General features: G+C 45.0%; 1 protein-coding gene across 1 annotated transcript in view; it reads left to right on the top strand.

Moving 5' to 3' along the window:
* SCARF2 (scavenger receptor class F member 2) overlaps positions 1–16,899 on the top strand; it is a 583,341-nt gene that overhangs the window by 227,415 nt on the left and 339,027 nt on the right. Inside the window, exons 2-3 of the mRNA XM_086943279.1 lie at positions 5,090–5,148; positions 8,325–8,426. Coding sequence (XP_086799405.1) covers positions 5,090–5,148; positions 8,325–8,426 — 161 coding nt within the window. The remainder of the gene's footprint in view (positions 1–5,089; positions 5,149–8,324; positions 8,427–16,899) is intronic.

Here is a 16,899-nt window from a genome sequence, read left to right as displayed (position 1 = left end):
AGCTACATGTTCTGCGCGTATTTGGTTAGTTTTCTGGCTGCCACAAATTCGCAATGCTGAATAGTGTATTAAAACAATAATGCCTACATGAAGAAGTGAACCTCATGACTTAATATTATAGGTTACAATTAGAATATGTCTGTCTTTGGAATAGTTACGTTGTGCAATACTAGTTAATAGTTTAGACTGCAGAGTTCTCAGGGGAACTCAGAGGGATGCTAACGTACATGAATGTTTAGCGACTAAGTTTACACGTGTATATAGCACCTTACCTACTTCATACGTCTACCCTTTGACACACAATTTTTTTAGATCCAAGGGGTGTAACATTTTGTTTTCAAATAACTGCAAAGAACCCCTGGGATGTTTTTGAATCGCAAAAATATTGCTACATTGTGGGACGTATTCAAATTTGCATTGCATTTCCCTGACCACTATTCTGACAATTCTCTAACCTTGCCCACTTTTATCAAAGCCGTCTGATTTTATATAACATATGCATGTGTTGCATTCAAGAAGCATAAGCTTTTCAATTCTTTTGTGCATCACATCTGTACACACGCAGGGGTGGCTCTAGTTTCATGGCGGCCCTGGGCAGGGTGCCTAGATAGGGGTCCCCGTAAGAGGGGGTCCGGGCGGGGCGGAGTACGGAGGCCAGTGAAGAGGGGGGGTCAGGGTGTTTGGAAGTAGAACAGAGTCGGAGGCCACCAAATCCCTGCCAGGGGCCGCCACGCAAATATGTATCCATCCTCAGAGGATTATTTTATTAAGGATATATATTGGTGTGGTGGCCCCTGGGGTTTGGTGGCCCTGTGCAGGTGCACAGCTTGCACATGCCTAAGGCCGCCCCTGACACACGTTCACTTTTTATAGACGAGAAAAGTCTGTTGAATTTTTACAAATCTCATCACACTTAAACTGATCGTTTGATGTACGGTAGCATCAGATTCTTCTGCATTATATCAAACATTTCCAAAATTGGGGATAGTTGATCTTGCACTATAGTGTTTTTGCTATGTAATGTAATTGTTCAGTTTTGAAGGTGTCAAAGCAGAGGCTGAATGTAGATTTGATAAATGCAAGTCAGGATAAAAATATTCTAAGATTTGTTTAGCAACCATTCTACATTAGCGAGCTGCTGTGAGTCAGACTCCAAGTCCAGTTAAGCGCACTCATCATGTAGGACCTTTTATCAGCATTTGACAAAATTGACCATAACAGGAAGATCGAGTACATTCAATCGGCTCCTGCATTCAAGTGGACCACTTTAGCATGGTTATCCTTCTTTCTGAATCATTATTCAATGGAAGTGACACTTGGTCATTTGCTCTCAAAAATACCAATTTTGCCTGTGGCATGCCTCACCGATTGCTCTTCCTCCCTGATTCTATTCAACTCCTATATGTCTCCTTTGATGAGAATTTGGATGTTCACAACACCAGAAATCACGTATATTCTGGTAACATTCAAACCGACTGCAAAATGCAAGAGATGCCAATAACCAATGGTTATTTGCCAGAAGGGAGCCCAGCACTGGGTGAAGCTCAATTGGCTCAACTTTAACAACCTAAAGTTTGAGGACTTTCTTATGGGCCCATGACCATTCACCTCTTCTTTTCATAAGCTTTAAATCCTTAGGACCGCCACCAGTGGGAACGAAGAACTTTTTTAACTCTGTGTCATTTTAAACAATGAATGTTCCTTCGCTGCACAAATAAGCTACTACGAAAACTGTTTCATCTGCACCAGCTATGATTAATTGTACCTCCACTATGCCTTCCCCAAAGATTCACCTAGACGGTTTCAGTTGTTTCCAGGCCCAGTTGCTGCAGCACATTCTACTCTAGCCTCTTGCAATAAGAGCTATCTAAGGTTCAAAGAGTACAGAACCACTCAGCTAACTTATCTTAGTCTCAATGACGGCCGCAGCAGGCCTTGCAGCCATGGGCATGCTATGTATGCCAGAAGGCCAGGCACAGTGGTATCAGAAGTGTGGAGCTGGCACATGGCTTGGCCTGTGTCCAAGCTCTCCGCTCAAATTCTGCTGCATGTTAGTGAGGGCTGCGCACAGCGGTCTTTGATCCATGGGGTTTGATGCGTGGAGCCTGGCCATGCCAGACTCTGTATCTATAGTGTGCCATGCAAAGCTGAAACCTGTGGGCAGTAGACTTAGAGGCATAGGGATTGAGGGCAGGCGGTGGCGGCCGACACAGAAAAAGAGGGGTGGGGTGGTTGGAGGGGGTGCGGGGGTGGGGACTTTAATAATCAGAAAAATATTAAAAGACTTACCTGATACTGCCAGCTGCCTCATGCTAGTCTGCTTCCAGTTCCCTGGGACAACATCACAGACTCCCTAACCAATCCCTGTGGTGCTCTCAAGCATGAGGGCAGTGTGGGGATTGTCCTGAATTGGCTGGATTAACACTCGCTCCGGCATAAAAAGTATGTGCTGTTTCTCCAACCTGGCTGTGCAATACAGCTGGGTTGGAGAAACCTTAGTGCTCATGTCAGTTTTGCCGGCCTAAGGTGGCCGGCCAAACTGACATGCACAGTTAAAAGTGCACCTACCACTCCTCCTCCCCCTCCCATTAGCCGGCCCGCCCTTCCCTGCATATGCTGGCACAGCCAGCAGCTGAAAAATAAAACAATAATAAAATATAGTTTTATTTTTCAGCTGCAAGCTCTGAGCCAATGGGGCGATGCTCCTCCACCATTGCAGAGGAGCCGCCACTGGATGCAGGTCTGCACTGCATTTAGCTCTACACCTTGAGCCTACTGCGCAAGGCTAAAGGTGTCCCATTCAAAATGGGTCAGTAGGCAAGGCCAAACATTTACTTCATGACATCTGCAGCGATATTTGTTATACTGGTTGGCATAGTGGAGAAGCGTGGCTCAGTGGTTAGAGGCGGCAGACCCGGAAGCTGAGATCAGCCGTGGACCAGGGTTCGATTCCCCGCCTCGGCGGGTCTCGGGCTCAAAATTCCACGGTGTCGACAATTCTCACTCCGGTGCCTACTCGACTCACGGGGTCACACTCTGCGACTCTGGGCAATAGCTTGCTTAATCTCCACTACGGCCCCTCGCGGCGGGATGCCTGGCTTTCACCTTGTGGATACCCGGCCGGGGTATCTCACAGGGGAATACCAGGACGGGTTCCCTATGCAAGCGCCTTGAGACCCCTGGGTTAAAGTGTTGCGCTATATAAATCGAAACACATTTACATTTACATAGTTGTGTTAATCTTATGTGCTGGCGCAAGTGTGGGGTGAGGCTAAATTTCAAAACTTGGAAGCCAGAGCCCTGTATTCTAACACCTTCTCCAACATTTGATTAAAAATGTAGTGCTTCGTGAAAAACAGTGGACCTGATTTTGTAAGTTGTAAGATGTGTAAATGTGAATTTGTAAAAAATCTCAACTGTCTAATTCTCTTCCACCTAACTATTATTTGATCCTTACTACACACTCTTCCCAACAAGACTCCCCCACGCATACATATACAGACAGAATATTGTTAATTGATGGTCTGAAAGCCAAACATTCTCCCCAGATCTGAGCCTAAATCCATCGTTTTTATGCTCCACAGTTTAAACCCAACCATATGCACATCACTCTTGACCCTGCGCCCAATGGAAAGAGTCCAGCCCTAACTGCCAGACCAGGTTCTCCCTGGACTGGAAACAAGCATAATAATTGTGTGGCAGCAAAGCACCCGCTCATTACAACCAGCTCAGATCCTTTTTTTTTGTCTATGTAAGTTATAATGTTCAGTGGCATGCAGGCATTTTCTCTATTGGAAACACTTGAAGCAATGGCCCATCCACTACAGGGCCATCGGTGAGTATTACCACCATATTTAGGGTGGGACTATCACCTCCGATTGTCACTGCCAGAGTCTGACATAACTTGCTTGGCATGTCACACTCTGGAAAGAAAAATCTGTGTCAATAGTCACTCCTTAAATATGATGACGATACTAGCACTGCACTCCAAAGGGGGGTTGTCGGCAATCGGTGTGGACATAAATAGATCAACCACACTTTTAAGAGACAGCATATTATGCAGCATTCCTCATGCAGTATAAGATGGGGCAAAGCACAGTTACTGCACATTTTGGTGCAGGACAAAGCACCACTGTACACACTTTATGTAAAACAGCCACATGTGCTGGACAGTTCACGACTTTGATGAATGTTTGTCGAAGCATGTACATGTGGCCCATTGTTGTCGTTCCCAGTGGGGAGGTCAGGTATGGAGGGTGGCAGATATATCCTACATGAACCACTCAAATTATGCACAATTAAAGGCCACTATGAAAAGTACAACTGCTTTGTGCTTTGTGGTATCTTCATTTCAATGCCATGCAGCCTCCCCTTAGTGTTATGTCCCTTGTTGCTCAGCCAGAGTGACTGTGATGTAATTAGAATTATGATATGTGCCTGGTGGAGTGATGGTTAGTTGGAGTGTGTGAGCTGAGCAGCAAGGATGCTGCTTCCAGTGGGGCTTCCTTACCACCATCTTTACCGTGATTCCTGAGCCTCCTATCTCGAGAGTATACCTTATCCAGTTTTACCTATACCACTGACTACCCTCCATCTTTATTTACCACATGCTTGTTCTTTGTATAACCAGAAAATTTCAGTTTCCAAATGCTGTCATTCTAGGACCGGTAGCAAGCCCTAAACACTCAAACTAGCTTGACAGAAGGAGTTCATGTGTTAGCCACTGCCTTTGGTATGACATGAGTACATACTCGGTGTGTACCTCTACGGCAATAAATGTAGTAATGTCCAGAGAGTCACTACCAATACAATGCAGCACCAACTATAGCATGATCTCTAAAAAAGTCTAAGAAGGAAATAAACTTGTGAGGGAAGGCAGCTGATGGAGACTTGGGAACACTTACGGGCCATATGGTTTGCAGATGTGGAGAGGGCTGACTGCACTAGGAGAAAATGTGCTCTGGCATTTAATGATCAGGACTGAAAATACCAGAGTTCTGTTTCCAGGACTAAATGAATGTTCTGAAAAAAGTGACCTATTTATGAAGTTCCACAATAACAGAGTTTATTATTTCATTGTTATCATTAGATCTCCCACTTTGGCTTGCTGTCCTGGATGGAAGCAACAAGGAGAGGAATGTTTGATTGGTGAGTATTATGTTTACTGTATAGTTAGGTAACTTTGTGAATTTCATGAAAACTTGCATGGATATTGCACATTCATTCTGTGCATGAAATAGGTTAGCCAAGGCTTATCCTTTCATTCATATGAAGACTAGGGACCTCGTTAAAACAGGGGGAGTAGCTTCTGACACATTACACAAGCATTCGTGATGCAATAGGTCTCTTATTTTGAGAACTTGAGCTAGTGCCATTGTAAATGACAATGTCTTTTATTTATGTGTTTTAAAAACCTGCAAGCGGTGCCTAAATACGCACTTTGTGCTCATAGTCCTTTCTTATGAACAGCAAGGCTGGCAGTAAAAGAGGTGCAATTACTGCCAGCCTTGCTTCTCATAAGCAACGTCTATAAGTGCAAAGGACAAATGCAATTAGTAGCTTTGAAATGTGGCAAAATAATTATTATATTCATTCCAGATTAGGTTGTACTCTATGTGGAGCTGGCGAAGGTAAATTTATTAAAGAGATGTGGTAGGTGCAGTACAGGATTCTGCGCCAAGAGGTCCCTAGTGAGTAAGGCACCAGCACTGCTTGTCTAGGTGCAGTACCACAAGCTCCGCCTAGAAGTCCCTAGTGAGCATCATAAACTTTGAAGATATGGTAAATCCACCCTACCCATAATGCATTGCATACAAGACAGTACAAGCTGCGCCTAGAGGTCCCTAGTGAGCATCATAAACTTTGAAGATATGGTAAATCCACCCTACCAATAATGTATTGCATGCAAGACAGTACCACAAGTACATTCAAATAACTATGTCCATGTATACAATTAGTAGCTATGAAATGTGACAAAATCATTATTATATTAATTCCATATTAGGTTGTACTCTATATGGAGCTGATGAAGGGGAATTTATAGAAGGTCTAACATAAATGAGATGTGGCAGGTGCAGTACAGTAAGCTGCGCCTAGAGGTCCCTAGTGAGCAAGGCACCAGCACTGCTTGTCTAGGTGCAGTACCACAAACTTCGCCTAGAAGTCCCTAGTGAGCATCATAAACTTTGAAGATACGGTAAATCGCCCCTACCCATAATGCATTGCATACAAGACAGTACAAGCTGCACCTAGAGGTTCCCAGTGAGCATCATAAACTTTGCAGATATGGTAAATGCACCCTACCCATAATGCATTGCATGCAAGACAGTACCACGAGTACATTCAAGTTACTATGTCCATGTATACAATTAGTAGCTTTGAAATGTGACAAAATAATTATTATATTAATTCCAGGTTAGGTTGTACTCTATGTGGAGCTGATGAAGGAAAATGTCTAGATCTAATATAAATGAGATGTGGTAGGTGCAGTACAGCAAACTGCGCCTATATGTCCCTAGTGAGCAAGGCACCAGCACTGCTTGTCTAGGTGCAGTACCACAAGCTGCGCCTAGAGGTCCCTAGTGAGCATCATAATCTTTGAAGATATAGTAAATCCACACTGCCCATAATGCATTGCATGCAAGACAGTACCACAAGTACATTCACATAGCTATGTCATGTATGCAATTAGTAGCTTCGAAATGTGACAGAATAATTATTATATTAATTCCAGTTTAGGCTGTATTCTATGTGGAGCTGATGAAGGGAAATTTATAGAAGGTCTAATATAAATGAGATGTGGTAGGTGCAGTACAGCAAGCTGCACCTAGATGTCCCTAGTGAGAATCATAAACTTTTAAGATATGGTAAATCCACACTACCCATAATGCATTGCATTAAAGACAGTACCACAAGTACATTCAAGTATCTATGTCCATGTATACAATTAGTAGCTTTGAAATGTGACACAATATTTATTATATTAATTCCAGATTAGGCTGTACTCTATGTGGAGCTGATGAAGGGAAATTTATAGAAGGTCTAATATAAATGTGCGATGTGCTAGCAAGTAAAGTAACCACTGCCAATCTAATTTAGAACTAAGGGCCATATGTATGAAGAAGCCGATTAGCGATTCAGAAACTGCGATTTTTACCGAATCGCAGTTCCAGATTCGCTAATCGGAATGTATCAACACAATGGCAAATATTTAGCGATTCGGCCAAAATTATTATTAAATTATAATTAATGAATTATGATATTCATTAGTTTCACATTAGCGTATCTGGGAATCGGAAACACAGACACCAAAGAACCACCACTGAGCTGCCACATCACAACCCTCCCAAAAAACAAAGACACCATGATGTGAGCAACCCCGGGTAGAGCTAGAAGGTGTAGGCCACCGGCCAGCCACCCTTCATCTCAATCCAGCCCGAATCCACGAGAAAAGCAATTCAGATCAAGTTCAAATCTACAGCTAGCACCAAAGCATTCAATCTTTGTGTTACTGTATTTCTGAATTACACCCTGTATGCCTATTAAAATAAAGGCACTGGCGGCTGGGAAATTGCCTGTTTGTACAGACGAGGGACGAAGAGCAGAGAGAAAGCTGACTGGATCGGGGTTGTGTGGGTCTGTATGTCTCCAGCATGCTCTGCGTCAGAGCTTCCTCTCGCGTACCTCAAGTCGAAACACCTCCTTGCTCTGCTCCTCCCCAACACTCACAAAGGGTACCTACGCAACATTGGGAATATTCAAGGTAAGCCAATGTGAGGGGCGAGTGTCCTACCCAAGTGGGAAACCTCGCAGTGACTTCCCACACAAATGACATGAGAGAAAAAGTGTGACCTTGTGCTCCTCCCTTGGGTGCTGACCAGGCCCCCACACTCATGAAGTGCAGACTGCAATCTCAATCTTCATCATGATGTCACTCATATCCACTCATGCCTTAAATGCTGTTATGGGAACTCTAAAGGTTTCTTCAGCAATCCCTCCTTAAGTATTTATGTGCCTACTGCATACCTCACTTGCACATCTTCCGAGTAACATTCACAACACACCAATGTGTCTTATAAATTCATGAGAGGCTGTCAAGAAAGTAGGTCCTGTTTCAACAACTACAGAATCTGGCATGCAATGACCTATCAAAGTAAAGGACATGTATGTGTACTTATTAACTGTGCTATGTTTTGATTTGCCTTGGTAGAACTAAATCTAGGTTGCTTTTAATTTACTATGATAGATAATTATTTGTAACATCACAAAATCCTCAGACTTTATCTTTATCTAACATGTTTTTCTTCTTTCGCACATCCGTTTAGCATTATGTGAGGGCAACTTTACATGCAAAGAGAATGAAGTCTGTGTAAGACCCAACGAGTGCCGCTGCCGCCATGGATACTTTGGAGCCAACTGTGAGACCAGTAAGTCATTAAAACAAGGATGGATTTTCTTTAAATATTTCACCCGTTTTTCACACTTTCTGTTTCAATCTCCCTGCAGATTTCTTCCTGCTCTGTTGTCCCAACTTATACTACCTTTTGCAACTATGGGCCTAACTTTGCTTCTCTCATGGTCAACCCAAAAGCATCCATAGGATAGTGTTGATCCGAAATTATTAAATGCCGCCTCTAATCACATTTGACTGGAGAAATTTATGAAGTAAAATATGACTGATTTGTTTCCTGTTGTATCGTAAACAGAAATGGATACCATTTTAATTATGCACAAGTTAGGTCCACAGTACAGTTAAGGTAATCCCATCGCTGATTTCTCACCTTCTATCTGATTTTCAGTTTTTTAAAACTCTTTTTATTAAACAAAGCTCAGTGTAAGTCACGTAATCACAATATCAAGATTACATATTTGCATTATGTTATTCTTTGTTAGCAGTGTAGCCACAAGTCTCTTCTCTTACCCATAATGAACAACAGGATTTCTCTAGTCTGATCTGAAACTCGGCCCCCCTTCCCTCTGGATAATGCTAGTACCCACGACATTTCTGCCGATCCCCCCAGATTTTGTCCCATTTGTGTGGGCATCCTCTGGCTTTATATATCACCTTCTCTGCGTTGGAGCACCATTCCAAGTCAGATTCCCATTCTCTCAAGTCCGGTGCATATTGTGCACCCCATTTTTTGCTATGTTTCGTTTTGCCACCATCTCAGCAACTCTCAGCCAAATGGTTGTATATTTCGGCCATTTTTCTTCCCCTGTTACACACAGAAGCAGCCAACGCGACTCTATTGGGATTTTATCCCCATGACGTCTGACATGACATTCGTCACCCCTTTCCGGTATTCATTAATATATTTACAGTCCCATAACATGTATAAAGTAAAGGAACCTATTTTGCCGCATTCCCTAGTCCAAAAATCTGACAACCCATGCTCCAGTTTATGTAGTAACGTTCAGGAGGCGAAAGATCTGCGTATTATGCGCAATTGTACCAGATGGAACTTGGCTCTGATTGCAACTTTCCGGGGACTTTTTACCGCCTCCTCCAAGTCGTCGTCCTCTAGTAACCCCAAGTCACCCTCCCATGCTGCCCAAGGGGGATCTATCAGATTGGGAGAGATATAGGGACTTTAACTCACGGAGGGTGCCTTTGTCTCCATTGGATCCACCAGCAGTCTGTCTTCCAGAGGAGAATAGTCTGGAAGGGTTTCTGACTTCTCCATATATATTCTAGTTTCTCGATACCAAGGATTTCGCACTTCTTAAAGGTCTCCCTCAGGGCGCCCAGCTCTACCAACTAATCACTGTCCCATAGTGGCATTTTGCCTGTTAATTTCCCTTCCAGCCCGAGTGCTTTGTCACTGCTTTCCAGATCCATACTACCGGCTGCCTATGCAGGGGAAGATGCTTACCTGTGTGTCCACCGTGTTGTTCTGCTGGGTATCCCCTTACCTCCATCGCCCAGTGATCCGCCCTGAATGCCGGGTCTCTGCGATCTGCTAAAATCCACTCATTGACCACTATCAATTGTGAGGCCCAGTAGTATTTAAGTATTATTTGAAACAGCCAATCCTCTCTAATATACTCCCCTATGAAACTTACCTAGGGCTATCCTAGCGCTACCACGATCCCAAAGGAGTTTACGCACTTCGCTGTTTATATCTTGGAATAGTTTTGATTTGTAAGTAAGTATTATCTGACAGTCTCTGTGGAATCTCACCCACCAGTGGGAACATAAGTGATTTTGTCCAGTTAATTGTGTATCCTGAGTAGCTGCCAAACAGCTGGAAGATATGTAGGACCCTGTGAACTGATCTATATGGCTTAGTCAAGTACAGGAGAACGTTCGGGCATAAAGAGATATCTTGTCCTCCCAGTCTCCTCCCCCTGGTATCCACTACATCACTGGGTTGTTACGGACCCATGCCGCTAGAGGGTCCAATGCCAGCGCAAAGATAATCTGCGAAAGCGGACATCACTGCCGCGTACCTGTACTGAGGGGAAAAGAGCGGGACACGTCTCCATTTACCTTCACTCTAGCTTGTGGGTTTTGATAAAGGATTTTTACCAAGGAGCAATAGTCGGGTCCAAAACCTAGTGTGTCCAAGGTGGCAAATATAAACTTCCGCTCTATACAATCGAACGCCATTTGCGTGTCTAGTGATAGGAGGACTGCCTCCCTACACGCCGATGATTTGGTTCAATGAAGTACCCCATATAGTCTTCTCAAATGAAGTTGCGTGCTCCTGTGAGGCATGAACCCGGACTGATCCTGATGGACCAATGAGGAGATTATTGGTCATAGCCTAATGGCTAGCACCTTGGCCAGCACTTTGGCCTCCACATTTAGGAGTGATATAGGTCTGTATGACCTGCAGTCGGTTGGTGGCTTACCCTTTTTGGGAATTACTACGATTGTGGCTGTACGCAGATCTTATGAGAGTTCCCCCTTCTCCTTCGAGTCCGCATACATATTTAAAAGGTGTGGAGCCACCTTGCTCGCAACGCTTTTGTACAGTTCAATAGGGCCAGCTGCCTTCCTTGATTGCAGATCGGTTAAGGCGCTCGTGATCTCTTCCAACATTATTTCTTTTCCAGAGTCTGCCTGACATCTTTCCCTAGTTGTGGGAGTTTTTTGTCTCGCGCAGCAGTTCGTCGCTATCCTCAATTGTGCACTCCGCAGTGGAGGTATAAATACCCTCATAATAATAATTAGCAAATTCCTCCCCTATTTCCTTCCCTGTACGTTTACTTTCACCACCATTTCTGAAACCCAGCTTCTGTCCCTCTCTCTACCCTCCAGCCATGCTGTCATCTTGTTGGCTTTTTACCCTACATCATAGATTTTCCTCTGGACCGCTAGTGCATGTAATCTTGCTTTATTTCCTCCAAGCTCTTTCAGTTCCAGTCGCTTGTGAACCAGTCGTCTAGCCACTGAGCCATCAATACATCCCTCATCTCCAAGTTTGTCCTCCAGTTGGGTTATTTCAAATTCCAGGTTTACCTCCTCTTTAATTTGCTCTTTCTTATGGATTCTTATTTCTGCCTGGATGAACCCTCTAATCACTGTCTTGTACACCTCCCAACGAATAGAAGCTGACTCACTGTGCCCTCATTAAGTTCACAATATTGTGTGGTATGTGTCTGTATCTTCTGGGTGAAGTATTTGTTTCTGAAATGCCATGGATATAGCCATGGCGGCAAGGTGGTATTTCTATGTGGTCCTTGTATTTGGACCATAACGGGTGAATGATCCTAAATGCCCCGTGCTTTGAGTGTTGTATCTCGGACTTGTCCCACTTGTGAGGTCAAGGTGAAGATGTAGTTGAATCTGGAGTGAGGTTTGTGTGCCGCTGAGGTATGTGCTTACTGTCGACCCAAGGGATTATGTGCCCTCCATAGATCTGTCATACCCCTTGCCTCTATGAACGCCCTCAATCTTTCCTTTCCCGCCGCGCCTATTGCACTTGTCAATCTATCAATATACAGGTCCATAACAGCATTCATATCACCCCCTCAAATCAGCATGCCCATTGGCATCTCTAGGATAGTGGCTCCGAGCTGTTTAAGGGAATCAGTATCCAATCAAGGGGGGACATATACCCAGCAAAAATTCAGGGTCCTCTATCGAGCTGAAAGCGCTACGTATCTCCCCAGCCTGTCAAACCAGCATCTATGTATTATCAGTGGTGTCAAGGTCTTTATTAGGATTCCCACTCCCCTGGAGCCCTTTGTTTACCCCACGTGTGCCTGAAGTTTATAGCCATATCTATCCAATGCTTTACAATGATTACCCTGCAGGTGGGTTTCCTGAAGCTGTAGCACTAACGTCCTTTTAACTTTGCTGCCCAGACCATTAGCGTTCCATGCCAAAATTGTAAGCGTCGTCTTGGGAAATTGTTTTGTCTATGTCCCTTGTTGTGGTTTCCTGTATTTGCTTGGGCTACATATTTCTGTCTACCCTCAATCCTGCTTCCTCGTGTAATTGTGCGCTTCCAGTCCCTGATCATATAACTACTAACTAAACTAATAAACACTCCCACCTGGTGGGGACACAACCCCTTTAACTTCACCCCCACCCTGCTTCCCTGCTTGACAGGTTTAAAACTACTTGCCTCCCCAACTTGCAGAGAGCCTGTTGCCCCTTAGAACTACTTCACGTTAAGGTGGGCTGGGGTTCCATCTTCACTCCATTCTCATCTACGCTTCCAGCCACTCCATGTCATTTAAAGCCTGTTACCTTGTGCACTGTCTCAGATATCAAGCCCTTATCTCTTGGTTTCTTTGTGTCCGCTCTCATCCCCGCACTAGCCCCCCACCCAAGATCAAACATCATGTTACTCTCTTTCCAGGCAATGTTTCCTCCAGTTGTCACCATACATCCTTAAATCTCTCAACTGGCTACGTTATGAAGCACAAATTCAGATGAAGATTGCAGTGCTAGCATACAAAGCCTTTCACTTCAATTCACCCAGGTACCTGGCACAAAAACTTGAACTATCCTGTGGGGAGAGAACATCAAGAAGCGCCTCTACTTTCCTCTTGAAGCCTGGCATCTTTAGCAAAAAGCGAACTTGTCTTTGAGCTTTCTCAGGTGCTGCCCCTAAGATTTGGAACTCTCTACCACCGGAACTACACAAACTCACCTTGAAGAGGGCGTTCAAACTGGAAACCAAAATATTCCTAATGAACAAATTCTTAACCTTGTGGGTTTGACTCACTGGATCGGGTGACTTTTGTTAATATTACGATGGTACCCTCATTTGACACAGATCTTCTACTATGCATATTACTCCCCCCCCCCTTCATGGCCCGCTTACTTCTGTTTACTATATGATACCTGTTTTTTACTATGCATATTATACTTCTGTTTACTAAATGATCCCCGTTTCTTACTATGCATATTATTGCCCCCTCATGGCCCGCTTTCTTATGCGTACTGTATGATCGCCATCTTTTACTAATTTGTTGTTGTCATTACACTCTTGGCCTCACCTGTAAAGTGCTCTGATATCGGGATCTAGTTTGCGCTATACAAAACATAATAAATAAAAATAATTTAAAAAAAACACCATCCAGCTAGCCACTTCTAGGCTTCTTTTGACGTTGTGAAGTACCAAGATTTTTCCTCTGCCATTACTTGCAGTCGCGCTGGATAGAACATCATATACTTAATTTCTTTAGTGCGTAGCTCTCTTTTTACTGCCTCAAAGCTGTGGCATAGCTTCTAGACCTGGAGTGTGAAATCTGGAAAGTAGTGGATTGTTGCATTTTCGTAGTGTAGGTCCCCATGGGTTCCAACTATTTGTAGTATTACATCCTTATCTCTAAAATTGAGGACTTTGGCAATAATCTTCCTAGGGGTGCCCCCGGGCTAGGACTTGGCCTGGGGTTCTGTGTGCTGTGTTCTGTGAACCAGTTTAACATTCTTTTGGGGCATCGATGTTGTGTTATCAAATCTTCCAGCAAGAGCTCTACACTTAGGGGCAGATTTATGAGGCCCTTGCGCCACGTTTACGCCGCTGTTGCGTCACGCAAGGCGGCGTAAACGTGGCGCATCCCTACGAACGATTTACAACGTGACGCATCTAGGCAGATGCGTCACGTCGTAAAGCCCTGCGCCGCTTGTGGGCGTTCCGGCGCAGGGTGGGCGTTCCGGGGCAGGTGCGCCTCGCAAAAGTGGCTGAGTGAAATCTATGAGATTTCACTCAGTCACTTTTAAGCCAATGCTGCGTCAAAAGCCTGCACCTGCTTGAAGCAGGCGTAGGTCTTGACGCAGCATTGTTAAAATGGGGCACACCCGAGCCTTGCTGGAGCTGCGTCGCGCTTGCGACGCAACTCCAGCAATGCGCCACATTTCCGGCACAGATGCGTCACGCATCTGTGCCGTTTTTGCACCATGGTGCGCCGCATTATAAATGCGGCGCACCATGGCTGGCGGAGCTGTGGCGCACTGTGGCGCATGTTAACTGGCGCATCCCTGGGGATGCGCCAGTTAACATAAATCTGCCCCTTAGTCCTTCCAGTCCTTCGGGCACACCTACCACCCGCAGGTTACTTTGTCGCGCATGTACTTCGTGATCTTCGAGTTTTGCTGCTAGGGTGTCTTGTTGTAGCTTGAGGGTCTTCACTTGGTCCTCAAGACCCTGCGTGGTGGCCTGTAGCTGTGTGATATTCCCTTCCACCGTCGTTACTTTTTCAGAGATTTTCCTGAAATTGGCTCTCAGGAGGTTTGCTTTCACTGTGATGGTGTCTATTTTGGGTCCCAACACTCCTTTGAGATCCGTTATTGCCGCCATGATGGCAGCCAGTGAGGGTTCCTCTTCCTGGGCCCCTATGTCCCCTGACAGTGGTTTTCCACCGCATTTTTGTCCATTTTATTAGATTTTGTTGTCACAGGTCCCTTTGGTTTTCACCATTGCCTTTGCAGTACCCCACTTGCTTGTGTTGATGCCTCTTCAGCTCTGTTTTGGCTGCTATATCCAGTCCCTTCTCAGGTGAGTCATAGGTCCTTGCCCCACCTGCAGTTGGCCACCCTCTACGGATATTTCTCCTGTTTAAAACAGCCAGGAGTCACTCCACTTCCTATCTCCAACCGCTCTCTGTGTGGGTAATATGACTTTTCTAAACTTGGGCACCCTCTCAGGCCCGCTTTCGATTCCAGGTTGGTGGGCCCTGTGTTTCCTGGGTGTACTCACCCATCTCGCCTCACCCAGACACTCTTCACACTAATGCTACTGAGCTGGGACCATTTTCTTCCCCTGTGGCCTCTCAATGGGCGGTGTACTGTCTTTCTGTATGTTGGGGCCACACCAGCCATTCACTTCTAGGACTTAGCAGGTCCTGACTTGTCCCCCTGTCCCAGTCAGCCTTTATCAGCAACCTCCCTTGATTCTCGCCCTTTAGGGTTTCTTTCTGGCTCCTCAGGTGTGGTGCGGTGTCCGAGATCTTGCTCGGTCAGCGTGCCCCGTTCCTCTCTCCACAAACCTCTCCCCCTGCTGCCACAATCTCGGGCAATTCAGTAAATCCTGTTGCTGGTTGCGCCTAGGGACGCCCTGCGTTGCCCCAGTCCAACCGCTAACCTTGTTGTCTTCTTGGGCGCTGCGGTCTCACTACCGGCCTTCCTCGCTCTCAGGGCTCGTCCTCCTACTTGCTCCCTTTAAGAGACTTTCACCACCCTCAGGGCCCAGTCGGGCCCGCAAATTGCACTGTTTTGGAGCCCCAGGGATCCCGTCAACACCGCTCCCCTGGGAGTCGGCCCAGTAACATTTAAGCCGCGGGAGACTGCTGGTCGTCGAGCAGGCTCACCAATTATCCAGAATCCCCGTCTGGCAGATCACTCCAGCCTTTGCTTTCGGTTTCTGCTCACTCTTTTCCGTCTTGCAGGTCTCACACGGCCTCAGCTCCCACCTCCATTCCTCAAATTTCACAGTGATTTCGGCCACTTCGATCTTTCCTTCAGGGTTTAGCATGCTTCCCTGCTCTGAATTTCACTGCCTGGTACGGACTTAAATAAGGATGTTGGGCTTTCAGCACTCACGAGCCCGGAGCTCCTCTAGTGTGCAGCCATTGCTGTTGGCTCCAAGCCACGCCCCTCCCCGGTTTTCAGTTTTTTTGCAGAGAGGAATCATAGCTCCGCTAGGTTACTATTTCTTCCCCTCACTGCTCTCAGACCCTGGTCCATCCCCAACCTCTCATCTTAAAAAAAACATTTTCAAATGCATTTTCTACAATAGGACCAGGGATCTCTGCCAACGCTTCAGAGTTGAAAAGACTTGTGACAAAAAGCTAATTTATAGCCTTCCATACTTTCTGTTCTTTGAATATCAAACTCATGCAAAGGCTTACCGAAAAGAACACAACAGCAGAAAAGACATACAGTTAAATACATCCCAGAATAGATAGGATTTTTACAATTCTGGAGTAACAATACATTAGGTTCTATTGCTCACATTTTATTTAGTTTGCCATACTAGTGTTGGCATCTGAACTTCAGTCTGGATTTTCAGTGGAGGTTTTATTGAACAGGTCCCACAGGCCTTAGGGAAAAACAACACAAGTCAATTCACAGAGGATTTTGTGCATGGGTGAGAAGTTCCAATAATATGACCAGAATTGCAAATGCATTCTTATCCGGATTGGAAGTCAACATCATTGAATCAGTCTCTTTAATAGAAGCAACTCTATCTTGCAAATACCTTTTTGCTATCTGTGCATGTTGACACCTATGGATCTTCAATTCTAGATTGTTTTATTTGTGCTGGCAGAGTAGTTACACTAGTTTGGATGGTGCCTTTAGATATGCGTTAATTCTTAAACAGTGGGAGCAGACTCCCATGGTGAGGGGAGTGTTATACTTTGTAGTTTGGGATTTTCTTCTTGAAAATACAAAAGGTAACAGTTTGGCGCATGGCTCCATCATGTTGACGGAGCCATGTA

The sequence above is a fragment of the Lissotriton vulgaris genome, chromosome 11 (genome assembly GCF_964263255.1).
Source record: "Lissotriton vulgaris chromosome 11, aLisVul1.2, whole genome shotgun sequence".
Lineage (NCBI taxonomy): Eukaryota > Metazoa > Chordata > Amphibia > Caudata > Salamandridae > Lissotriton > Lissotriton vulgaris.
This window is presented reverse-complemented; position numbering and strand designations above follow the sequence as displayed.